At 39.9% G+C, this 26,731-nt stretch overlaps 1 protein-coding gene across 3 annotated transcripts in view; it reads left to right on the top strand.

The window, feature by feature from the left end:
• PCSK5 (proprotein convertase subtilisin/kexin type 5) overlaps nt 1-26,731 on the top strand; it is a 451,917-nt gene that overhangs the window by 302,338 nt on the left and 122,848 nt on the right. The window contains exons 17-21 of one of the 3 annotated variants that reach the window (XM_061200331.1): nt 6,825-6,909; nt 11,110-11,207; nt 11,639-11,768; nt 12,189-12,304; nt 17,023-18,093. In XM_061200331.1, the coding sequence (XP_061056314.1) occupies nt 6,825-6,909; nt 11,110-11,207; nt 11,639-11,768; nt 12,189-12,304; nt 17,023-17,168 (575 nt within the window). In that variant the 3' untranslated portion in view covers nt 17,169-18,093. Of the gene's footprint in view, nt 1-6,824; nt 6,910-11,109; nt 11,208-11,638; nt 11,769-12,188; nt 12,305-15,514; nt 16,018-17,022; nt 18,094-26,731 lie in introns of those variants that run through there. The other 2 variants (XM_061200332.1, XM_061200330.1) reach the window with 2 other exon arrangements.

Here is a 26,731-nt window from a genome sequence, read left to right as displayed (position 1 = left end):
TCTATGAAGTCACCATCACCATGATACCAATAAAAGACAAAGGCACTGCCAGAAAAGAAAATTACAGGCCGATATCTTTGATTAATATAGATGCAAAATTTTTCAACAAAATATTAGCAAAACAAATCCAGTAACACATAAAAAAGATCATATACCATGACCAAGTGGGATTCATCCCAAGTTCACAAGGATGGTTCAACATACGCAAATCAATGTGATGCACCACATAAACAAAAGAAAAGACAAAAAACACAAGATCATCTCAGTAGATGCAGAAAAGGCTTTTGACAAAATTCAACACCCATTTCTGATAAAAACTCTCCAGAGAGTAGGCACAAAGGGAACCTACCTCAACATAATAAAGGCCATGTATGACAAACGTACAGCTAACATCATACTCAATGGTGAAAAGCTGAAAGCATTTCCTCTAAAATCAGGAACAATTCAAGGATGACCACTCTCACCACTTTTATTCAACACAGTTTTGGAAGTCCTAGCCATGGCAATCACAGAAGAAAAGAAAATAAAAGGAATCCAAATTGGAGAAGAAGTAAAATTGTCACTGTTTGCAGATGACATGATACCATACATAGAAAATCCTAAAGATGCTACCAGAAAACTACTAGAGCTCATCAGTGAATTCGGTAAAGTTGCAGGATACAAAATTAATACACAGAAATCTGCTGCATTTCTATACACTAACAACGAAAGATGAGAAAAATAAATTAAAGGAACACCATTTACCGTCACATCAAAAAGAATAAAATACCTAGGAATAAACCTACCTAAGGAGGCGAAAGACCTGTACTCAGAAAACTATAAGACACTGATGAAAGAAATCGAAGATGACACAAACAGATGGAAAGATATACCATGTTCTTGGATTGGAAGACTCAATATTGCCAAAATGACTACACTACCCAAGGCAATCTACAGATTCAGTGCAATCCCTATCAAATTACCAATGGCATTTTTCACAGAACTAGAACAGAAAATTTTACAATTTGTATGGAAACACAAAAGACCCCAAATAGCCAAAGCAATCTTGAGAAAGAAAAACGGAGCAGGAGGAATCAGGATTTCTGACTTCAGACTATACAGCAAGGCTACAGTAATCAAGACAGTATGGTACTGGCACAAAAACAGAAATATAGACCAATGGAACAGGATAGAAAGCCCAGAGATAAACCCACGCACCTATGGTCACCTTATCTTTGACAAAGGAGGCAAGAATATACAATGGAGAAAAGACAGGCTTTTCAATAAGTGGCGCTGGGAAAACTGGACAGCTACATGTAAAAGAATGAAATTAGAACACTCACTAACACCATACATGAAAGTAAACTCCAGATGGATTAAAGACCTGAACGTAAGGCCAGACACTATAAAACTCTTAGAGGAAAACAAAGGCAGAACACTCTTTGACATAAATCTCAGCAATATCTTTTTTGATCCATCTCCTAGAGTAACAGAAATAAAAACAAACACAAACAAATGGGACCTAATTAAACTCAAAAGCTTTTGTGCAGCAAAGGAAACCATAAACAAAATGAAAAGACAACCCATAGAATGGGAGAAATATCTGTAAATGATGTGACTGATAAGGGAATGGTCTCCAAAATTTACAGTTCATGCAGCTCAATATCAGAAAAACAAACAACCCAATCAAAAAATGGGCAGAAGACCTAAATAGACATTTCTACAAAGAACACATACAGATGGCCAAGAGGCACATGAAAAGATGCTCAACATCACTAGTAATTAGAAAAATGCAAATCAAAATGACCATGAGATATCACCCCACACCCGTCAGAATGGCCATCATCAAAAAGTCTACAAACAATAAATGCTGGAGAGGGTGTGGAGAAAAGGGAACCCTCCTGCACTGTTGGTGGGAATGTAACTTGGTACAGCCACTATGGAGAACAGTATGGAAGTTCCTTAAGAAACTAGAAATAGAGCTACCATATGATCCAGCAATCCCACTCCTGCATATATACCGAGAAAACCATACTTCGAAAAGATACATGCACCCCAGTGTTCACTGCAACACTGTTTACAATAGCCAAGACATGGAAGCAACCTAAATGTCCGTCAACAGATGAATGGATAAAGAAGATGTGGTACATATATACAGTGGAATATTACTCAGCCATAAAAAAGAATGAAATAATGCCATTTTCAGCAACATGGATGGACCTGGAGATTGTCATACTGAGTGAAGTAAGTCAGACAGAGAAAGACAAATATCATATGATGTCACTTACATGCGGAATCTTTAAAACAAAAGGATACAAATGAACCTTTTTACAGAACAGAAGCAGACTCACAGACTTAGAGAACGAACTTATGGTTACCAGGGGACGGGTTGGGGGGGGGAGGGATAGAGTGTGAGTTTGGGATTGACATGCACACAGTGCTATATTTAAAATAGATAACCAGCAAGGACCTACTGTACAGCACAGGGAACTCTGCTCAATATTCTGTAATAACCTAAATGGGAAAAGAATTTGAAAAAGAATAGATACATGTATATGTATAACTGAATCACTTTGCTGTACACCGGAGACTAACACAACATTGTTAATCAACTATACTCCAATATAAAATAAAAATTTTAAGGGGGGGTGGAATATAATAAAAGGTATTTATGACAGACCCACAGCCAAGATAATACTCAACTGTGAAAAGCTGAAAGCCTCCCCGCTAAAATCTGGAGAAGGACAGGGATGCCCACTCTCATCTCTTCTATACAGCATAGTATTGGAAGTCCTAGCCACAGCAATCAGACAAGAAAAATAAATAAAAGGTATTCAAATTGGAAGGGAAGAGGTAAAGTTGTCATTATATGCTGATGACATGATTACATGTATAGAAAGCCCTAAAGACTCCACCACAAACTACTAGAACTGATAAACGAATTCAGCAAGGTAGAAGGATACAAGATTAACATACAGAAACCAGTTGCATTTCTTTACACCAACAATGAATATCAGAAGGGGAATGTAGAAAAACAATACCTTTCAAAATTGCACCCCCAAAAATAAAAGACTTAGGAATAAACCTGACCAAGGAGGTGAAAGACTTATATGCTGAGAACTATAGAACATTAATAAAGGAAAGTGAAGATGATTCAAAGAAATGTAAAGATATTCCATGCTCTTGGATTGGAAGAATTAGTATTGTTAAAATGGCCATACTACCCAAAGCAATCTACAGATTTAATGTGATCCCTATCAAATTACCCATGAATTTTTTCACAGAACTAAAACAAATAATCCTAAAATTCATAAGAAACCATAAAAGACCCAGAATTGCCAAAGCAATCCTGAAGAAAAGAACAAAGCAGGAGTCATAACCCTCCCAGACTTCAGACAATACTACAAAGCTACAGTAATCAAAACAGCATGGTATTGGCACAAAAACAGACATATGGATCAATGGAACAGAATAGAGAGCCCAGAAATAAAGCCACACATCTACAGTAAATTAATCTTCAACAAAGGAGACACAAATATACAATGGGAAAAAGACGGTCTCTTTAGTAAGTGGTGTTGGGAGTGTTAGACAGCTGCATGTAAATCAGTGAAGTTAGAACACACTCTCACACCATACACAAAGATAAATGCAAAATGGCTTAAAAACTTAAACATAAGACATGACACCATAAAACTCCTAGAAGAGATCATAGGCAAAACATTCTCTAACATAAATCATATCACTGTTTTCTTTGGTCAATCTCTCAAGGCAGTAGAAATAAAAACAAAAATAAACAAATGAGACCTATCAAACTTACAACCTTTTGCACAGCAAAGGAAACCATAAACAAAATGAAAAGACAACATACAGAATGAGAAAAAATATTTGCAAATCATGCGACAGACAAGGGCTTAATTTCCAAAATATAAGAACAGCTCATACAACTGAACAACAAGAAAAACAGATAACCCAGTCGAAAAATGTGCAGAAGACCTAAATAGACATTTCTCCAAGGAAGACATACAGATGGCCAATAGGCAAATGAAAAGATGCTCAACCATTTCTAGTTATTAGAGAAATGCAAATCAAAACTACAATGAGGTACCACCTCACATCGATCAGAATGGCCACCATTAAAAAGTCTACAAATAGGGGGCTTCCCTGGTGGCGCAGTGGTTAAGAATCCACCTGCCAATGCAGGGGACATGGGTTCGAGCCCTGGTCCTGGAAGATCCCACATGCCACGGAGCAGCTGGGCCCGTGAGCCACAATTACTGAGCCTGCGTATCTGGAGTCTGTGCTCTGCAACAAGAGAGGCCGCGATAGTGAGAGGCCCGCGCACCGCGATGAAGAGTGGCCCCCACTTGCCACAACTAGAGAAAGCCCTCGCACAGAAACGAAGACCCAACACAGCCATAAATAAATAAATAAATAAAATTTAAAAAAAAAAAAAAGTCTACAAATAACAAATGCTGGAGAGGGTGTGGAGAAAAGGCAACCCTCCTACACTGTTAATGGGAATATAAGTTGGTGCAGCCACTGTGGAAGACAGTATGGTGGTTCCTCAGAAAACTGAAAATAGAACAACCATATGATCCAGCAGTCTCACTCCTGCACACATATCCGGACAAAACTATAATTCAAAAAGATACACGCACCCCTATGTTCATAGCAGCACTATTCACAATAGCCAAGACATAATGTCCATAGATAGATGAATGGATCAAGAAGATGTGTGTGTGTGTGTATGTATATAAATATATACATACACACACACACACATAATGGAATACTACTCAGAGCCATAAAAAAGAATAATGCCATTTGCAGCAACATGAATGCAAGTAGAGAATATCACGGTAAGTGAAGTAAGTCAGAAAGAGAAAGACAAATACCATATGATATCACTTATATGTGGAATCTAAAATAAGACACAAATGAACCTGAACCTATCTATGAAACAGAAACAGAAATCAGGAACATAGGGAACAGACTGGTGCTTGCCAAAGGGGAATGATGGAGTGGGAGGTTGGGGTTAGCAGATGTAAGCTTTTCTATATAGAATGGATAAACAACAAGGTCCTACTGTATAGCACAGGGAACTATATTCAATATCCTATGATAAACCATAATGGAAAAGAATATATAAAAAAGAATGTGTATATATGTATAACTGAATCACTTTGTTGTACAGCAGTAATTAACACAACATTGTAAATCAACTATACTTCAATAAAAATTTTTAGAAAAGGGATCAGAAATAAGTAGGATTCCCTGAAGAATAAATTCAAAATTCTTTCAAGAAGGCTGAGCCTTGGAAAAGGAATTTGGTTCTAGATGGTATACGATAGGATAAAGATAATTGAGAGAACCAGTTCTTTTGCCAGAGCCTGGAAGGTAGATAATTAAAGAAGGCTATTTAAACAATTACTTTGCTGATACAAGTGGTCTGTGCATCTCTCTCCTTCTATGCAATTGCCTTTTGTTTTAATTTCCTCCTTTAATGAGTCCATTTACATATAACATAGTGATTATGCATGATCGTGACTAGCAGTAATTACCGCCAACATATTTACAGTTCCCTTGAATAATGTCATTAACTCCTCAAGACAAGCTGAGAGGTAGGCATTATTGTAATATTTAGTTAACAAATGGGAGAACAGAGACTGTGAACTTGCCCACTGGAAATGCTAAAAGCATAACACAAATCTAGGTCCTCTGGCTTTGGAGCCTATGCCATGTCCAGTAGTCTCAATGACACTATGAGGGGGAGATCATAGATTGTAAAGGACTTCATATTTCAGGCCAAGGGGCTCAGAATTGAGAAAGGAAATGGACTTCCAGGAGGATCCTTAGAGGGATCCATTAAAGCAGTGCTTCTCTGTGGAACCCTGAAGAACACCAGCATTTAAAGAGCAGATAGAGGGGCTTCCCTGGTGGCACAGTGGTTGAGAGTCTGCCTGCCAATGCAGGGGACACGGGTTCGAGCCCTGGTCTGGGAAGATCCCACATGCCACGGAGCAACTAGGCCCGTGAGCCACAACTACTGAGCCTGCGCGTCTGGAGCCTGTGCTCCGTAACAAGAGAGGCCGCGACAGTGAGAGGCCCGCGCACCGCGATTAAGAGCGGCCCCCACTCACCGCAACTAGAGAAAGCCCTCGCACAAAAACGAAGACCCAACACAGCCAAAAATAAAAATAAAATAAAAAAAGAGCAGATAGAGAAGCCTATAGACAAAGCTTCATTCAAGTCTACATACACATGAGGTTAGAATCCACTTGCATCTCAGAGAAGGTATCAAGTCTCCAGCTGCTATAAAGTTTAAGACACTAAACAACGCAAGAATAATCAACCCTTACCTTGCAATCTTAAAAGCAAGTTCTCTTTTCTAGTATAGTTCGTCAGAGTAGTCCTTAAAGCTGTGAGCATGGGGTCTACCATTCCATCCCTCAGCTGCTAGCGTTGCTTCTCAACACTTACTAGTGACAGTGCCCCAGCTTCATGAGTGAGATTTTCATTGTAGGAAGTTAGGAAACCCTGCCTGGGAAAGAGAATGGGAAGAAGAAAAAAACCAATAAACTATTTAAGAATTAAGTGGGCTGTAGTTCTCTTGTCTATAAAATGGTAGATATCACTAAGGTGTTACCCCATGCTATATAGTTCCTACCTGTATTTGGTTTGCTGAGAAGTGGTAGCAAATGCTGAGTCTGGGGCTTTTCCTACAGTTTCCTACTCAAGGCCATGTGTACTATAGCATATATTAGCAAACATTAGAACATATGCTTTGATGGAATCCAGTTGACCAAAATTGATTTATAACCTTGTTACTTTTTCTTTTTTAACAGAGAAAAATCTTTGCCGGAAATGCAGTGAAAACTGCAAGACTTGTACTGAATCCGACAACTGTACAGAATGTAGGGAGGGGTTAAGGTAAGAGAGTGAAGGATTTCATCAAGTAACACAGCCCAAGGACTTCTCAGTATAAATTAAAAAAAAAAAAAAAGTAAATAGATAACCCTTTTATAAGTCACCCTTGGTTTGACTCCCATTCAAACACTTGATTGCTATTTGCATTATCTCTACCATTTTATGTGAAAAAATGGATACCATCTTGGCTAAGGAAGGTTTATAAACCAAATAAAATTCCCTTTAGAAAAGCTGGCTCAAATACAAGTAAATAAATGGCCATTTGAGAGGCCTGCTTCAGGCTTTTTGACTGGTAGTGCATCAGTCAAGGATTACTGTGTAGGTAACACCAATGAATTATATTTAATCCCCGTGATTCATTCCTCTGATGGTCGAGAAACTATTCCCTTATCTTTATTATTTCTCTCAGTATAGCCAATCATTCTCTTATCTTCAGCACCTCAGGCTGGTTCCATTATGCTATGGTATGCACATAGATTTAATACCAAGGGATGTTTTCCTTGAATGGATGAGGCACATTGCTAAAGCCAGATAGTTGATAGATTCTTTGAGAGAATAGCATGCAGCTCAAATGAACTAGGTATTCTCTTGATATCCTTAGAGAAGGTCAGATCATCCCACACTGAGTGAGGAGTTGGACTCTGGGTTTATTACATAGAGCTAGAATTGTGCTCCATTGCTTCCCTTTCAAGAATCAACAGTACCTCTATTTTCACCTTTGATCAGAGGTGAAATGTGCAGGGTCCAGGCAGTTTTTAGGCAGGTAATTCTTTGCATTAATTAATAGTGGAACATCATTTTTATTTAGATTAATTGATTATCCATGGCTTTCTTTTTTTCCCCATAAATGCATTCAGTGTCAGTTTGCTTAGCACCTTTTACCTCAGGACTTCAGTTTTGACAAATATCAGTCTGGTCGGCCTCCTACTGCTTTTTGTAGAAGGAGCAGATTGGCATAATGAAAAGAAGGAAGATAAATGTGAGCTCAAATCTTTCTCTGCCATTTATCAGTTGTGTGATTTTGGCCAAGTCACTTTGCCCCTCTGAGCTTCGGTTTTCTCATCTATAAAATGGTGATAATAACCCCAATGTTGCTAGATTATGATAAGGATTAACTGTGATAACATTTACAAAGCACTTATTCCAATATCTGACACTGAATTGGTCCATGAGAAATAAAAGATTAAGATTATTCTCTGTAGTTCTTAGGGAACATTTGATAGGGTAAGTTAACCAGTGCTCTCCAACAGAAGTATGAGAACCATATGTTATTTTAAATATGTCAGTAGCCACATTAAAAGGAGTAAAAAGATACGGGTGAAATTTATTTTGATAAAATATTTAATCAGATATATCCAAAATATTATTTCAACATGTAATCAATATAAGACAATATAAAAGATAATTAGTGAGATATTTTATATCCTTTTTTGTTTGTAGTACCTAGCCTTCGAAATCTGATATGTATTTCACCCCTAAAGCACATCTCAATTCAGACAATAATTTTTTATGAGAAATACTTGAGCTGTATTTAGATTTTATAAAATTTAGTTGAAGTTGATTTTATATAGCCAAGTTGTTCCACACTTACTCAAAAGTTTGCCAATAACCGAATCAAGTGCCAATTTGTAAAATTTAGAATGAAATTAACAAAAATAAAACAAAATGTTAAATTCTGTTCCTTGGCCACACTAGCCACATTTCAAGTGCTCCCGAGCCACGGGTGCTAGAGCGTGTGGGACGGCACAGGTCTAACCTGGCTGGCTTATCCCAGAAAGAACCTAGGAGTTCACGGTACCAGGTTCGTTAGCCTTGCCACCCCTGTATTTTGTTTTGTTTTGTTTTAGATAGTAGTCATCTTTTCTTTTTTAAATTTATTTATTTTATTTATTTATTTTTGGCTGTGTTGGGTCATTCGTTTTCTATGCGAGGGCTTTCTCTAGTTGTGTTGAGCGGGGGCCACTCTTCATTGTGGTGCGCGGGCCTCTCACTGTCGTGGCCTCTCTTGTTGCGGAGCACAGGCTCCAGACGCGCAGGCTCAGTAGTTGTGGCTCACGGGCCCAGTTGCTCCGCGGCATGTGGGATCCTCCCAGACCAGGGCTCGAACCCGTGTCCCCTGCATTGGCAGGCGGATTCTCAACCACTGCACCACCAGGGAAGCCCCATCCCTGTTATTTTGGAACCAGCAGAAAGCATCATGGTTCGCAGAGACTGCTCTGCTGCACGTCCCACTTAGTGCATTTCCTCCTCACACAGTGCAGCCTCTGTCTCCTGCTGAATAAGTGCCAACCTCAGAAATAATGTCCTTTATTAGAAAAACGAGGCAGCTTTTTAAAAACTTTGATAAGTTTTTTGGTAGTCCTGTTTCCTCCCACAAAAGGATTCATTTGATGCACTGTCCCCTTTTTACAGCTCTACAAAAAGGAAAGGGATTTTCTTTTACTGGCTTTTTAAATGACAGCTCTCTGGCCAGTAGAAGATCTATGAATGAAATACACTTGCTGTCTCCTTGAGGCTCCCTGTGTTTTCCTTAGGGGCTTCTAGAGTTGGCCATTTTGCCTCAAGAGACCTGTAAAATTTTAAATACTGGCTAAAAACAAACAAAAATACCTATGCATAAAATACTAGAAGGAAATGGATTAAAATGTAAACAGGACTGTCTGGGATTCTTTTTCAACTACTTTGGTTTTTGTCCTTTCCAAATTTCTTTAAAGAGCATAGGGAAAAATAAATGTTACTTTTTAATAGTATGATCCATATTCAAAACACAGTCAAGTAAGATGTGAATTGGAACAATATAGAGAAATATATTTTTTATAAGAAAATAGAAAGCATTTGACCCTGTTGCTTAGATACCCATTTTCTAGTATTGTCTATTGGGTGACATAGGATTATGGTAACAGTCTCACTATTGAGTTATTCTGTGAGTAAAATTTGTATATTAAATGTTGTAAATTTTATGCATTTGTTTTTAATTTTAAGAATCAGTCTGTACAGTTAGCATTTTGTAGCACTAAAGCATTTTTTAATTAAGGTATGCAGATATTTTTTTAGACATAATGCTATTGCTATTATACACTTAATAGTATAGTGTAGCCATAACTTTTATATGCACTGGAAAAAAAAAAAAAGAATCAGTCTGTAGACTATGAAAAAGCTCATAGCTGATAAAAATTAGAAGAAAAAAATACACATTCCTCATTTGACATTCTAGCAACTCATTAGGTAACGCCTAAGAGTGCTATTTAGAGAAAATATGACACAGATAACACCTAAAAAGACTAAATAATAGTATAACTAAGGAAAATCGAGATGTTTGGAGAAGGCAGCAGTATAAGTAGATAATTTTGCCAAATTTTTCATTAGAGTTTAAAATTAATAAATCAAGCAATAAAGGCAAAAGTATATTAGAATTCTGTTGTTTTGATAGGGACCAATAGAAGAACTAAAATCAGAAACACTTAAAATCAAAAAAAGGCTATTCCTGGGAGTTTGAGCTGGGGGTTGGGCAGGGATAGTTGTGCGCTTTTATTCAGTTGTAATTCATTTTACCATGCGTTCCTACTACATTTATAGTTACAAAACTACTTTTAAGTTTACTGTGTAGTACAGGGGTCCCCAACCCCCGGGCTGTGGACCGCTACCCGTCCGCGGCCTGTTAGGAACCGGGCCGCACAGCAGGAGGTGAGCGGCGGGCAAATGAGTGAAGCTTCATCTGCCGCTTCCCATCGCTGGCATTACTGTCCCCCCCCTCCCCCATCTCATGGAAAAATTGCCTTCCACGAAACTGGTCCCTGGTTCCAAAAAGGTTGGGGACCGCTGGCATAGTAGGTCTAGGAGGTCTGGATATCAGGGAATTGGTAAGCATATTGTTAGCTAAGGTGATTGTTTGGGTCAATAAAATACTTTTAGAAACCTCCATGTTGTAAAATATTAAGAAGAAATGTGTCAGCCGGTCTAATAATTAAGAGGAATGTCCCCAAAGCTTGCAGCACGTGTGTATGCTACAGACATAATTTTAGGCACAGAGAAGCATTACAGGCATTGGGAGGAGAAAAAAAAAAAGACTACAGGGGCTATTCCCCATGATTCGAAGCTTTGCCAAAGCCACTGGTCTCTGGAGGGAACTACGTTTGTTACATATGGCATTGGGGAGTCATGACTTCTTTGCCTGATCACAGCAGTCTGTGTCTGTGTCTTCAGCCTGCAGGGATCCCGGTGTGCCGTTGCCTGTGAGGACGGACAGTACTTCAACGGCCAAGACTGCCAACCCTGCCACCGCTTCTGCGCCACCTGCGCTGGTACCTTCTCTCCCAGTCCTCTTGTTTATTCTTCTGGCTCTGGTTTGGCTTTTGTTTACCTGTCTTTATCCATCACTCATGCAAACCCATTTGATATTTTTAAAATAAATGCTGGAGAAGCATGGGTCTCTTCTGATAATCATGCATGTATTCTCAGAAGTCAGTCATCAGTAGCCTATGCTCATTGAAAACTTAAATTTCCCAGTGATACCTCCTTCGCTTTCCAAAGAGATTTGATGTTTTTGGCAAATGGGTTCAATGTAAAACTGGAGCATTATTTTTTCCAAAGAACATAAGGAAAAGCACAAATATCATAATTATTAAAATTACAACCTACTAATGCCATTTTAACCAACTATGCAAGAAGCAGCCCATCATGCAACCTCTTCTGAGGTTTTGTTTCTGTCTTCTGCATCTGTCTTGCTTTTAAGGAGCAGGTGCTGGTGGGTGTATTAACTGCACAGAGGGCTACTTCATGGAGGATGGGAGGTGCGTGCAGAGCTGTAGTATCAGCCATTACTTCGACCACTCTTCAGAAAATGGATACAAATCCTGCAAAAAGTAAGTGGATCCACCCCGTAAGCCCTAGTGTTTGGCTACCGGGTTCCTTATTTGACTGCCTTCATAAATAATATGAAACAGAATTATTAATGAAAAATAAGGTTCAAACATTTACCTGTGGACACGGCGCTGCACCTTTAACCCAACTGATTTTTTTTTTTTTTTGCACCTCCAAAGAACTTTAAAACCTCTAAAGTAATATTTCTGTTTCAAGTGCATGCTCTCTCCCCTTTAAAATCATAGTCTACCTGCTAGGCTTTCTTTAATGTTGTCAAACCTAGCAGTTATTGTAAGAAAAGATTTTTGTGGCATCTTCAAAGGGAGAAGATTAAGTTTAAGGCATTAAGAGGTTGGTAGCAAACACATCTTCTTCTGTGCCTGATGTGCGAAAGGATGATAAATTGTACATTCTCCCCATAGATGTGACACCAGCTGTTTGACATGCAACGGTCCGGGGTTCAAGAACTGTACGAGCTGCCCCAGTGGGTATCTCTTAGACTTAGGAATGTGTCAAATGGGAGCCATCTGCAAGGACGGTGAGTACAACTGCTCGTTTTGATCTTCTGAGCAAAGTGTGATCTTTCTACGTTAAGGTCTAATATATTTCCACTTGAAAATGAAACTATCAAGCGTGCCCCAGATAGCACATGCCCAATATCTTGTTGGCGGTCATTCATCTTGAACTTCTACCCTCAATGGGTTTGGTTTTTTGGTTGTTTTAATTGCAAGAAGAACTAAAGCATCCACTAACCAAGATGGCACTAGTCAATTTTTTTTTACGTAGTAAACTTGGTTCTTTACAACTTTAGAGTTTTGGGTTCACAGCAAAATTGAGCAGAAAGTGCAGAGAGTTCTCATATGGCCCCTGACTACCCTACGCACATACACAAACTCACACACAAACACTCCCATTATCAGTGTCCCTCACCAGAATGATATGTTTGTTATAGTTGATACCTACATTGACACATCATTATCACCGAACTCTATAGTTTACATTAGGGTCCACTCTTGGTGTTCTATGAGTTTGGACACATGTATAAAGACAAGTATCCACCATTGTACTATCATACAGAACACCTTCACTGCCCTGAAAATCCTCTGTGCTCTGCCTGTTCCTCCCTCATTCCCTCCCCCTGCCCAACCCCTGGAAACCACTAATTTTTTTTACTGTCTTCATAGATTTGCCTTTTCCAGAATGTCATATAGTTGGAATCATACATCAAACACTAACTAGAAAAGGCTACCTACTGTATTTTTTCCAGTCTTTTGGCATATGTACTTTTCATCAGATTTTTAAAATACCATATACATGGAGTTTTGTATCTTGCTTTCTGCACTAAGCATTAGATAAACATTATCCTATGTTTTTACAAAGTCTTCAGAAACTTCATTTTTAATAACAGCTTAATATTCTATCTTGTGGAGATGCCACAGTTTATTGCCACTCTCCCCTTATTTGGATTGTTTATAATTTTGATATGTAAATAACAATCAAATGGTATCTGAATCTTTCATTAAGCTGTGACAGATAGGCATCTATCTAATGACAGAACCAACTACAGATTGGTTCTAATGTTAATGTTGGTCTATTTTTCTTTTCATTGCACCAGTGGTTCTCAATCAAAATGCCAGGACCCCAGACCTTCCCCAAAGATTCATTTAAATTGGTCTTGGGGTACAGTTTGAGCACTGATAGCTTTAGAATCTTCTCGGGTATCTTTAATGTGCCGCCATTCCCCCTGACAATTTGGGAAATACCAAGTTCTCTCACTTTTCTAGCCTCAGTTTCCCCATCTATAAAATGAATGAATTTAAATTATTCCAACTCCAGCCTTTTGTGAACTTTGACTCTCGATATAATTCATGCAGAGAGGGCCCTAAAATTTGTGCCTAAATTTTATGCAGACGTGCATCTCAGTGATGTAGAAAGAAATTGTTTTGAACCATCGTTGTTCTAAACATCTTTGGACTGTTAGGAAAATAGGAAAATAAAAAACTATGCATTTGGAACAGTTTTCCCTGATAAAATCATTTCCCTGGGTTTAATCTTTGTCTTCTTTTGAACGGTACCTCTTCTGGAAATTTCACAAGAGGCAGAAGAGTGCTGTGGTTGGGAGAATGTGGATTCAGGAGTCAGAATGCTGTCATTCATATCTAGCCTCCAGACCTTGGGCAGGTTATGAGCTTTTCTGGGCCTCACTTCCATCATCTGTAAAAAATGAGAAGGATAATGCTGTCGACCTCATACGGTCATTCTACAACTTCCCGTTAGGAATCTCAAAACATCAAAAAGATCTGAGCATGCGATGGCATGCATAGGAACATCATTTATGGTCTCATATCCACAGAGCATCACAGGTGACTTTGCATCTTCATAGCTTTTCTAATGTATGATTGACCTGGCAGGGATGGGCAGACCTGCTCAGGCTCTGTGTTTAAACTCTTCATGGCCAGGGCTAATTCTCACCACACAACATGGAGGTGAGAAGATTGAGGGATGGCACCCCAGGTACTATGTAAGTATCACCTTCTAGTTACCAGCCAGTGCTCCTTACCCTTACTTGAAAAGATGGTTCCCCTATATCTGAATATGATCAGAAGTTTTGTAAGTTAGTAACTGAAAAACTAAGGAAGATTTTTAAGTGATTGACCCAAAAGATCCACTGTGACTTGAAATTTTCACCCATAGCGCTTGGTACCGGGCATTTCAAGGTTTGTGATGCTTTAACGGGTTTCCCTAAACCACAGTAAGCATGGGATAATTTATGCCAATGGCACTTTGGTAAAAGTGGAGTGTCAGGATTGCAGGCAAAAGTGGAAAATGAAGAACCATGATTTGTGATGAGTCCATTTTCAGGTCGGTTAAAGAATGAGATCATTGATGGCTCACCAGGCTTTTCAAATCACGTGGCAGTTGCATTCAGGGATGTGCTATTTATTTTCTTTTAACTGTCATATTTCAGTGATTCTAAGACATACTTTTTTAATATATTTTAACAGCTCTGGAATCAGATGCATCTTATAATTCATGGCAGCTTACAACTGCTTTTGATCCACAGGTTGATGTGACATAGTTGTCATCGCCTGTGACTTAGTCACAGATATGTCTAGTCAACTGAGTTAAGCACATGATCACTCCTACTTGTGTTGCATTTAATTGCACTTCATAATAGCTTGAAAAAGTTAAACTATTTCTCAATATTCAAAGAAAGAATTATTACATAAGCCCAGAAACAAAACAGCATGTTATATAAATTTAACTAATACTTTCAATAAGCATAAAACTAATATTCTGATAAGAGGCTATTGTGTCACCATTTAATATGAGTTTTTTTCTTGGTAGTACTTAAAGTAGTGGTGCATCTGAAATCCAGTGTCTTGGATTCAGTGAAATATAGTATAAATGACTGTATACGCTCTGTTCTAGGTAACTCCGAAAAGAAAAATTCCTTGCCTATATTATTATTGATTTCTAATTTATTCTTTTTCTAATCTTTTTTTCCCTTTCATAAATGGATACCAATCACATTTACCGTTGGACTGCAATATCTCTCCTTGAAAACAATGCTGTTGACTGAAATCACTTTGGGTGGACCAAATTTCCTCCTGTTGACTGCTCCCGAATGATCTCTTCCAATCCCCCCAATCTGCCTCTCTGGCCAATCACAACCTTCTTCCATGTGTGTCCATCATGCTGCTCTCGTCCTCAACTTCCCCTCTCTCTTGCTGACTTCCTGGAAAAGCAACGGAAGAGTCCTGGGCGGAAGGAGGCTTCTGTATGCTAGTGAAAAAGAACAATCTGTGCCAACGGAAGGTTCTTCAACAACTTTGCTGCAAAACCTGTACATTCCAAGGCTGAGCTGCCATCCTAGATTTCTTTGTTCCTGTAGACTTATAGATTACTCCATATTATTATTAAAAAGAAAAAAGCAAGCAAAAAAAAAAAAAAGCAAGCCACCTCTCTCTTTCTTGCTCTCTTTTTCTCTCTCTCTCAAATTTGTGCAGGGAGATGGTGAACTGTTTTGTCAGAACTTAAATGGAAAAAAAAAAAAATAAACCTACAACAAGCCTACCTTTTATAACTGGGTGTTTAGTGCTAAACAGCCAGAACCACAGAGACAGTATTGTATGACCAAAGCATTTGATGCCAAAATTTGACGTTAAAGTAATGATTTGATTTCCTGCCCTGTTTTTGAAGGTCCATTTTTTTTCCTTTTGCATTTACTTGCTTGTTTCCCCTTTGAGACGCCTAAAAATATACCTTTCAAAAACATCACAAGAGCAGACATAGATCAAAATGAAACAGAAAGCTCTTGCATCCATCATTTTTCATGCTTGAGTCCACTGTTGGGGGAGATGGCAGAAAACTGGACCTAAGGGCATTAAGAACATCCTGCAGAGTTGTGTTCAGTGTCGTTTGTCTTGGTTTTTCACAGTTGACCATTGATACTTTCCACACATAATTTACTTCATGCATTATGTGCTGGTTTTGGCATTATGCCCACTTGATAAGTCTGCTCCACTGGTTTCATCAGATAGACTTGCTGCTACTGGCTTTTCCATGGTAGATTCGGTTATTTCACATACAGCTGGTCAAATGGGATTGCTCTGCATAGTCAAAGTGGTGATGGACAGAATGCAAAGATTCACAAAATAGCTGAGACTGATCCAGCTCCCCCCAAATCCAGAGTGTTCACTTGTAAACCCTGCACAATCTCTTGGTGCTATTCAGCCATTATCCCCATAGCATTTTTTTTTTTTTAAGGCCATCAGAAATTCCATGTGTTGTAGTGGGAAGCATTTTGGATATGATGAAGAAAATTTCTTCCTGGAGTCAAAAGTTTCTAAAAGGTCCTGTATTTTTAAGAAATGGAATTTATTTAAATAATATTTAAGCTCGTGCCCAAGTTGGCCGGGCAACATTTTTCAATGGTGCTTATTAGAAGTTTTTTTCATCTTGTCATTTTAAGAAAATAAAACTGGAAATGGAATATGGGCAGCATGATTGTACCCTCCTGGTTCTGTTCTTTTCCCACTCCTCTGTCCCTCTATAACCATGCTATGATACACCTGTCCACTGAATGTCACTGAGATCATCTGTTTTCTTGGAAGTATCTTCACTGGTTTTCTATGACTCCCCAAACACATCCTGGAATCTAGCAGACTGAATTATGTGAAGACTGTTTGGATCAGTGGTCAGAAATGAGGAAACCTGATAGATCTTTTTATAACTCTGAGTTTCTCTGTTTAGGAGAGGATAGACTGATATCAAGTTTCTTCATGTTTCATATCAAAGCTCCATTGGTGACCTCATTTGCTTTGAGAATGACCAGCCATCTTGCAAGCTTTAGGCTTCTGACAGCCTCACTTCCAAGATGTCACTGGCCTCACAGATGAGAAGAGGAATGATATCAGTATAGGTTATCCCGGGAAGTGGATGCTAACTAAGGTCCCCATCCAAGCAGCAAGGTAGTAAAAAGCCTACCTTGAAAATATGCATTCCTAGACATCAAAGTTAACATTGAACCCAAGGTAAATAATGAGTATAAAGTCTAATGACCCTCTTAATAGCATTGTAGTGATACTGAGTCACGTAATGATTCATATGTAACTAGGGAATCAACTGATTTTGTTGAGTAATTTTCCTCTTCATACCACTTCAGGCCCTTCTGACCCAAAGAAAGCAAGTTAGTCCCAGGTATGGCATGTAGAGTCTTACATTTAAAGGCACAGTCTCTAAGTGGACAAAAGCAAGTGAGAGCCTAAAGCAAGGTGAAGCAGATGGTGAAACCAGATTTGCCTGCAAAGAAATCCATTTAACTGAACCCACCCATAATATATGAGGCACAAAGTTACTATGAAGGGAAAAATTAAAATGATGTCTGTGTTCTTAGACAAATAACTATCAATCTGACAGTCAAAATCATTGGGGTCTACCAACATGTGTTCCATTTCTCACTGACCATGCAGGCACACATTGTGGAAATACTGGTTTAACTACTAGTGGTTACTGCCTCGTTTATCTACAGAATATTATTAACTAGAACATAATGCTTTCAAAGTTTAAGTTAATGTTATATATTATGTATAAATATATATATTCATAATGAGATATATGTAATGGATAGTACAAAGTTTGGAGACTTAACAAATGCTCTAACCTCTAGAGACAAAAGTCCTATCTTCTGTTTTCTTTTGTCTTTTGATTTTTCATTAGTGATCCATTGTTAAATCCAAATCCACTTTTACTGAAAAATACTGTACATGTGTAAAATGTTCAGTTGTTTTTTTGTAAAATATAGTAGAATGGTTGTAATTGATACTGGCCAAAATCAATGTTATTCCATATTTTATTTTTTCTATTAAATTAACCTAAGTTCCTGTTTATTTGATCTGTTCGTACCCATGTGCAAACATCTCTGAAAGGGTGAGGTCATGAGAAACTTCTGTTTCCATATCGACGCTGAATATGGAGGAAAGGGTGAGGTGAATGAACCATCTAAATAAAGTTGGGGAAAAGGGTGAGCAGAGGTGCGAACTGAAAAAAAGGAGAAAGTAACAGCAATAGAAGAAAGGATCAGTTTAGGTTTGGTCATGAATGTATGTTAAATCCCATTTTTAGTAAGCAGATTGTGAAAAAAATCTACAAAAGTTTGGTGCAGTTTGCATTGTACAGATGCCATGTCCAGTGAAAGGGCCACCTGGACCTGCTCTTTCCCTGGTTTCCCCCAGGGCATGGACTACTGCATACCCGCCAGTGGGTGTATGGAAGGGTGGGGACCAAGGGGCTGGTCACAAAGAGGTCGGGCAGCAGGGGCAGGTGTGAAAGCTGTTATAGAAGATGACCTTGTTCAATTGGCTAATATCCTGTGTATCACTGTTAGTTGGCTGTATCCCTGGATGCCTAGAAGACGACTTTTCTAAAATCAATCTCCAGTACATGCCACAGGGTAGGACTGTATAGTTAGCAAAAAACAACCATGGATTATAGATCTTTGTGAACCCTGCTTGAGATGGTCACTAGCCTTGAAAGTTCAATGCTCTGTCTTTTGCAAAAAGAAATGAGAAATCAACAGAAGTGACACACATATTGCGCTCCAATTAGGTTTAAAGATCTGGGGATACAAAAAGGTATAAGAGAGAGCTGCTGCCGTGAAGTCCCATTACAGAAATGGAGAGAAACTAATTTTATTGACCACTTACTATGTGCTGTACAATATGGGAATATAGAGTATATATATACTGATATAAATATATCCTCTTTTAAGTTTCACACAAACTCTAGAGCAGAGACATGTATAATCCTCTGTTTATAAATGAGAAAGCTGAGGCGTATGGACTGAAATAAATTGATTGGGATTACATAACCAGACTCAGAATAATAAAAATAAAATTTAGGGGGCTTCCCTGGTGGCGCAGTGGTTGAGAATCTGCCTGCTAATGCAGGGGACACGGGTTCGAGCCCTGGTCTGGGAAGATTCCACATGCCACGGAGCAACTAGGCCCGTGAGCCACAACTACTGAGCCTGCGCGTCTGGAGCCTGTGCTCCGCAACAAGAGAGGCCGCGATAGTGAGAGGCCCGCGCACCGCGATGAAGAGTGGCCCCTGCTTGCCGCAACTAGAGAAAGCCCGAGCACAGAAACGAAGACCCAACATAGCAATCAATCAATCAATAAATAAATCTTAAAAAAAAAAAAAAATTCAGTATTAAGACCATTAATACTAAGTAGTGAATTCTAAATCTCAGATGAATGAGACACTAAGTTGTTAAGTTCAGACAGGCAGAAATTCCTTTGAATTGGATTGGTCAGGCCGAGTTTCCTAGAGCAGTCTGGACTAGCATTGGTTCTTGGAGGATGGCTAAGGCTTAACTAAGCAGATGGGACTAAAGCAGGAGGAGCGTTACCAGTGAACTTGCTGCACAAGAGGTGTTCAGGGAAGCAAGTCAAGTGTTTTAATGCTTTTTAATCTAATTAGCCTGTTGCTACAAAGGACAGTGATTCAACATTTGATGATCAGTCAAGAAGAATCGACATTTTTACACTTTCCAAAAGATGGATAGTGTGCCCATTCTTTTCAATTCCCACACCCATGGAAGACCTTGCTAATCATCAATATCCATCTGTGGATTGATCAGCATTTTCTCACCTTTCACCCCAGTATTAGGGCCTTATCATCATGCTACTAATCTATCAGACTCATGGTTTTCCACCCAACAGTCTACTCTTCATTTTGAGGAACTTGCACTCTGAGTGCTTCGTAGAGAAGGGCAGGTAGTTGTTGTAGTAACTACTAAATTAAAATTTCTCCATCAAGTGATCAACACTGTAGGCTCATCTGAGTATGGAAATATTAAACACCCCATCCCCCTCATGTAGAAAGAATATCATGCAGCTAAAATATAAGTGGGCATGCATTCTCAACTGCTTTCATATGATCATTCAGATTCACACAAAGGGCAATGACAGACAGCAGCTTGACAATTATGGAGAAAACTGGAGGCAACTTCCGCTGTGGCCTGGCCAGCTCAGCACTGCCGCCTTCCATCTGCTGATAGAAAATGGCAGCGGGAGCACAAAGGCCAGCTGCAGCCCAACCTCACCTGGCCCAAGCTGGGCCCCAAACTCAGTATGTGTCAATGACAAAGTATGAACCTGCTTCTCCTCCCTGGTTGACAACCATTTCCAAAGTTATTTTTGTTGCAAACCTATAAAATCTGAAATTCTCGGCAGAATACTTTGGAGCCATTGACAAATTTAGCAGGGCATAGCCAAGATGGACTTAATTTCACTGTGGCTCATTGGAGCAGCTTGGCAGTAGAGATGGGGCTGTAATCCATACAATCATGTCTCCTCTTCATCATGAGAGGTGAAGATCTGGCCCAGAGTCAATTCCTGGGCAAGAAGGATGCAGTTGTGCAGCATCACTGAGTCTCAGAGGGCAAGTCTGGGACCTGGGAACGCCAGCAGTTCCTTCCTACCTTCTACCTGCAAGGGACTTAGAAGGATGTTTGACTGTCTTATTACTGAAAGATTTTCTTGCAAGATTTCTTCTCTAAAGGGCCACTGTTGGGTCCCCTGCCCCCAACAATTGTTGCAACTGTTGCTTTTTCAGGGCCAGGCATCAGGCAACAAAAGATATTTGCATCCCCACAGCTAGAAATTTCCAGAAACACTCCCTGAGGCCTGAATTGTAAGACCCTTTTTCATTTTATAAAAGAATACATTATTTTAAGAATACAGTGTTTTGAAGCTGGCAGAGTTCTACTAAAATGGCTTTATTTAATTTTGCACCCACAAAAATCAGAGCGACCTATAGAAACTAACTTTCTGTTGCAAGATTCACAACAAGTCAAGGGTGTGGCTGAAACTCAAGCCCACAGCATCAACCTTCTACACAACACTGCCTCCTTTTTATGCGTACCATAGAGAAAACAAGTCCATATATGTTGCAAGGCAGGGTGTAAGAGCCTTTTCCCACGTGCAGATAGAAAGCACACTGTATCCCTGGACTTGGTTTTTTCTCCTATGAGCCCAAATGAATTGCTTCCGTAAATAAACTTTGAGTCCCTGTCATATACCAAGCTCTGAGGTCCTTCATGCCCTCTTCAAGCTAATGGTCTAGTGGGAAACACAGACACAAAAATGCATGGTTATAATATGAAGCTATCCAATAAAGGGCTAAAAGTCCCATGCCTTGCACGATACGCTTTCCAAGGGCATCCAAAAATAACGTGAAACATTCAAAATAGAGTTGCCTTTAAAATGTGCAAAATCAAATGATATTTTAATTAAATATCTACAAAATGCAAAACGTCAAACTAGTCAACTGCAGCTCAAAACTTAAGGAATCACATATAATTAAACTTAATGTGGGATAAAGCTGAATTTTAATATGTTTGATATGATGTGGGACCCACAGAGGTAGGAGAACTTAGAATCTGCTGGGTTCCTAATTTAACACTGCAAAGGAGGGAGAAATTCACTATTCATTGCGGGGAGGAATATATTTATATATATTTCTGATCTCTTCCCTCAAGATTCCCTCCTGTAGATCCAAATAGCTACTTGCCATTTCCCTTCAGTTATCTAATAGACATCTCAAAATTAACACGTCCAAAATAGACTTCAGACTCACCAATCCCCTAAACATTGTTATCACCAAGTGTCTCCCATCTCACCAAATGGCATTAAAATACATCCACCTAAAAACCCATCCATCCACGATTTGCTCAAACCTGAAATCTAGAATTCCTCTTTTTCCGCCCCCAAATCTAATCCATGAGCAAGGTCCCATTAACCACACCTCCATGATATATCTCGAAGTGGTCTACTTCTCCCCATTCCATAGCTATAATTCTGGATCACACCACCATCCTCTCCACCCTAAACTACTGCCAGAGCCTCCTAACCAGGCTCCCCGCTTCTCTCTGCCTCCTTTCCTCTTTTTTCTCTCCTCCCCCATCATTCTCCACACAGATAGCAGAGTGCTATTACAACTACAAAATCTGATTTCGCCTCTCCCTATTCACTCAGAATAAAATCTGAACTCCTTACCTGAGATCTTTCTGATCTCTTCTCATGCTTCCCTGCTCATCATATTCTAGTCATACCAACTTTCTTTTTGTTCTTCAAACAAAACTAGCTTATTTGTGCATCCAGACCCCTGCTCTTCACATGGCTGGTTTTTTCTCATCCTATAGGTCTTAGTTCAAAAATAGCTTCCTCGGGAAGCAGCTCCACACCTGCCCACTTTTTTGGTCTTTTCATAGCACGTACCACAAACGTGACATTCTATCGTTCATTGACTTGTTTATTGTCGGTCTCTCCCTCAGCACTGCGACAGCTGGGGTTTTGCCCATCTTGTTCACAGCTGTATCTTTCAGGTCTAGCACAGTGCCTTGCTTAGTAAATATTTGTGGAATGAATGAATAAAAAGACGTCAGAGAGAAATGGCATTAGACATAAGCCTTGAAGGATAAGCAGGAATTTGTCAGTCAAAGAAGGTGAGGATGTTGGAGTAGGACTTGAGAGAGAGAGAACCGGTACAAAGGCACAAAACCATCAAAGGGCTTGTGGACTGAGAGGCAGGGAGTGGGTAGGGTGGGCAACTGAAGGGAGGGAATGGGAAGACCCCGTAGGTCAAGTTGCAAAGGGCTAGGAGGGGCTATTGCCCTTCCTCCACCTCCTTGTCCTTGGAGTCATCAACCCTCTATTCAGAGAGGCTAATTGACTTGCTCAAGGACCACATCAAGTCAACTAGTGGCTTCCTGCCAACAAATTCAGGAGGCATTCAGTGAGACAGAATGCTGAGGCGGCTGTAATTTGCTTCAGTCCCCAGGGGATTGATGGCTGCATTGAGCCAGCTAAATGAAAGGACAGGGTACTAAGCGGAGCTCAGCCGTCAGATTAGCTCACATGAGAGAAGGCAGCCCATGGCTTCTCTTCCCTGGGATGTCCATGGCCAGAGCAACATATTTGGTAAGGTCTGTTTGCAAGGCCTGTTTGGGGACAAGGGCTGGCTCAGAATCTTCTTTTCCTTCTAAGAGAAAACCCCTTGCCCTCTAAACTGTCATTACCAGAGATGAGTAAAAGGAAAGAAAGTAATATGTGAGCAACTCCCTTCCATAACAACAGAAACAGTAACTCCCATATATGGAGTACTTCCTATGTGCTAAGCACTGTGCTCAATTCTTTATATGAGTTATTTCATTCGATATTCCCAATAGCCTGACTTTATTCTCTTTTCACAAATGAGAAAGCAGATGAGGTAAATGCCTAAGGCACCCCAGTGGTTAAACGGAAGATCTGGGATTAATTTAAATCCATACGATCTGATATCAGAGTCTCCAAGAGAAATATAAGAGCCAAGGAAGATGTCAAAACAAACTTCAGGCCATGACCGTGGAGCTTGCATCAGGATTGTATATGTTACCTGACAGCGTCTGGTCCAGGGTCCATGCTGTCTCTTGTGAATTGAGCAACGTCCACCCAGGACTACTCAGCACGGCCACATAGTGCTTTGTGTGACCAAGGTAGGAGTGAATTTCAATATCATCATGAGAATTAGTAGCAACCAATGGGCCATGTGGGCAAAAGAAATCAGAAAGGACCTAAAGGAAATGAGGCAGTGGCTATTAAGAAATGAGGATGTGATGGTTTCCTTTCATGCTAATTTTTCTTTGTCTTGGAAGCCATCATTTGCATACTCTAGCCTCAGATGAAATGAGGATGAAATAGAATGGAGATATGGGGAACACATAGAAACATTACAATACTCAAAATCATAACATAAGACAAATGCCATGAGCTCCTTTGACAAATCTAGTAAAACATAAATTCTTCTCAAGTGATATTAAACAGGATTTTCTTGACACTCATATCCATAACTGTTATAATAAAAGTTAAACTATCAAGAAAATGTAAGGCTTTTGATCATGTACAGGAATGTGATTTTTAATTGACTTGTGTCATTAGAAGAGCCACAGATATGACAGGAACCATGAGTCATCTTGACCATCTTCCCTTGATCATTCCCATATCTGATCCATCAGCAAGTCAAGACAGTTCTACCTCCAAAATATGTCTTTGATCCATTTTCTGTCCTTCACCTGTACTGCCACCATCCTTGTCCACACCACCCTGGGTCAAGCTACTTCCAACCTGGGCTGTTGCAACACCTCCTAACTAGCCTCACTGAATGCACCCCTTGTGTCCACACTCCAACATGTCCTCATCTACTTCCTCTAATCTATTCTACATAACAGCCAGAGTGCTCTTTCTAAAAAGTCAAAGCTCACATGAGACTCTGCTGTTTAAATCCCTCCCACGGCTTCCCATTTCACCTAGGAAAAAGTTGAAATTCCTTTCCCTGGTCATGAAGGCCATGGTCAATCTGACCACCCACCTCTCGAAAACTCATCTCGTGCCATTCTCTCCCTTCCTTCATATTTTCTACCAACACTGACTTTTCCTGATTCCTCTATTCTGCTTTGTAGGCTAGAACTTTCCCACATGCCATTCTCCGTACTTTAATGCTCTTCCATCCCTAATCACCTATATCTGGCTAGCACATTTATTATCTGGGTCTCAGTTTAAATGTCATTCTTCATTTCCTGATCCTTCTAGACAAGGTTAGATCTCCTTATTATAAGCTCTCATCCATGCCTCTACTTTACTTTCATATCAATTATATTATAAACATCTAGTTAGTTGTAGGAGTATCTGTTTGCTGTATGTGATTCTCAGTACAAGGTTTGTTCCATGGGGACAAAGTCTGTAAATGTCTTACATCTCATGAATCTAGCAAAATGTCTTTCATAGAGTAGGTACTTGATAACTCTTTGATCAGTAGTAGATGAATAAGTCAATAAATGAATAATTAAGTGAATAATTGAGTAAATAACAATTTACTCAGGAAATTGCCCTGGACCAGTTATTGGTATAACTAAGTTCTAATCTTGATTCTGTATAACTTCAGTATAGCCCTCTATGTGTCCACCTCAGTTTCCACATCTTCAGCATCATCCCTGTAAACAATTCCAGCCCTTCTGCTCAATGAAAAGGGAAAATCCCAGGAGATTTCATGGAGATTCTATCACCAGCCCTAAAACACACACGAAGTCTTTGTCACAAACTCAGTAAAGCTAAAGCTAGGACCTTGCCACTAAAAGCGTGCAGCTGGCAGTTGGCTGGTGTGGTGACAGAGTTCTAAAGTGTACCGCCCAGATTCCCATCCATTCATTGCTGTGAAGGGACTTTGCAGATGGAATTAAAGGTTACTATCAACTGACTTTAAAATAGGAGATTATTCCTGAATTATCCATGCGAGCCCAAGGTAGGTCAGAGGGACATAGTAGAAGGAGACAGAGAAGGCATGAGGCAGAGGAGGGGATCAGAGAGATTTGAGATGAGAAAAGGATTTGACTCATAGTTGCTGGCTTTGAAGAGGCAAGAAGGAAGCCATGAGCCAAGAAATGCATGCAGTCTCTAGAAACTGAGAACAATCCCCAGCCAACAGGTGACAAGGAAACAGGGACCTCAGTCCTGAACTCTGCCATCAATTTGACTGAACGTGGGGCAGATTCATGCCCAGAGCCTCCAGAAAGGATGCAGCCTGAGACACATTAATTCCAACCTTTTAAAACCAGGAGCAGAGAAGCAGCTGAGCCACACTGAGCCCAGACTACTGACCTACAGAATGGTGAGAAAATAAACGGGTGTTTTGGTAAGCCATAAAAGTTACGGTTACTTGTTACAGCAGCAATAGAAAACTAATACATATTAGCTTATTTTCATAGCTGCGACCTGAAGGGCAGGCTTCTAATTAAACACATATGTAAGGGCCCGCTTTAATCTTCTCCAGATATCTTAGAGGGTAGGTGCTATCTTTTTACTCTCCCTTTGCCATGCTACAGAGCACCCGTATCTCCCCAATGGGAGCTTTTACACATGGCTAGTGCCCCAATTTTTGTGGCTAAAGTCCAGGGGCCAGGAGGGCTTGCATTCCTGGGTCCCACAGGACTATAACAAACAGTTCGTGGCTGGCTACCATCCCCAGGGCACCTGTGCATAGAGAAGACTGAAACATACCCCCAGTCTCTTTGTGAAAGAAGCCTATATGCTTGCTTGGAGCTTTGGCCTGAGAGCAGACTTCTGATTTGGCACACTGTAGGGTCCTATGAAAATGTGCTCCTGGGACAGAAGCCAGTGGATGCCATCTTTGCACTCTCCCTCTGCCTCACTCCAGGTGGCTGGTATCTCCCAGAAAGGAACTTGTACAACTTCTCTGGCACCACACAGGGGATACATCTACATCACCTGGCTCTGGTGGCCAGTGGGGCTTACCCTTGCAGTCCCATAGAACTCCATGTGTTTGCATACTTTAAAAGCTACTGCCCGAGGGTCTGGTTTCCAATCAGCCTGAATATAGGTGCTGACTGAGATCCTCCCCTTTGGGA

Source organism: Eubalaena glacialis, chromosome 9, assembly GCF_028564815.1.
Source record: "Eubalaena glacialis isolate mEubGla1 chromosome 9, mEubGla1.1.hap2.+ XY, whole genome shotgun sequence".
NCBI classification, from domain to species: Eukaryota; Metazoa; Chordata; class Mammalia; order Artiodactyla; family Balaenidae; genus Eubalaena; species Eubalaena glacialis.
The sequence above is the reverse complement of the archived record's forward strand: the minus strand, read 5'-3'. Positions and strand labels throughout refer to the sequence as shown.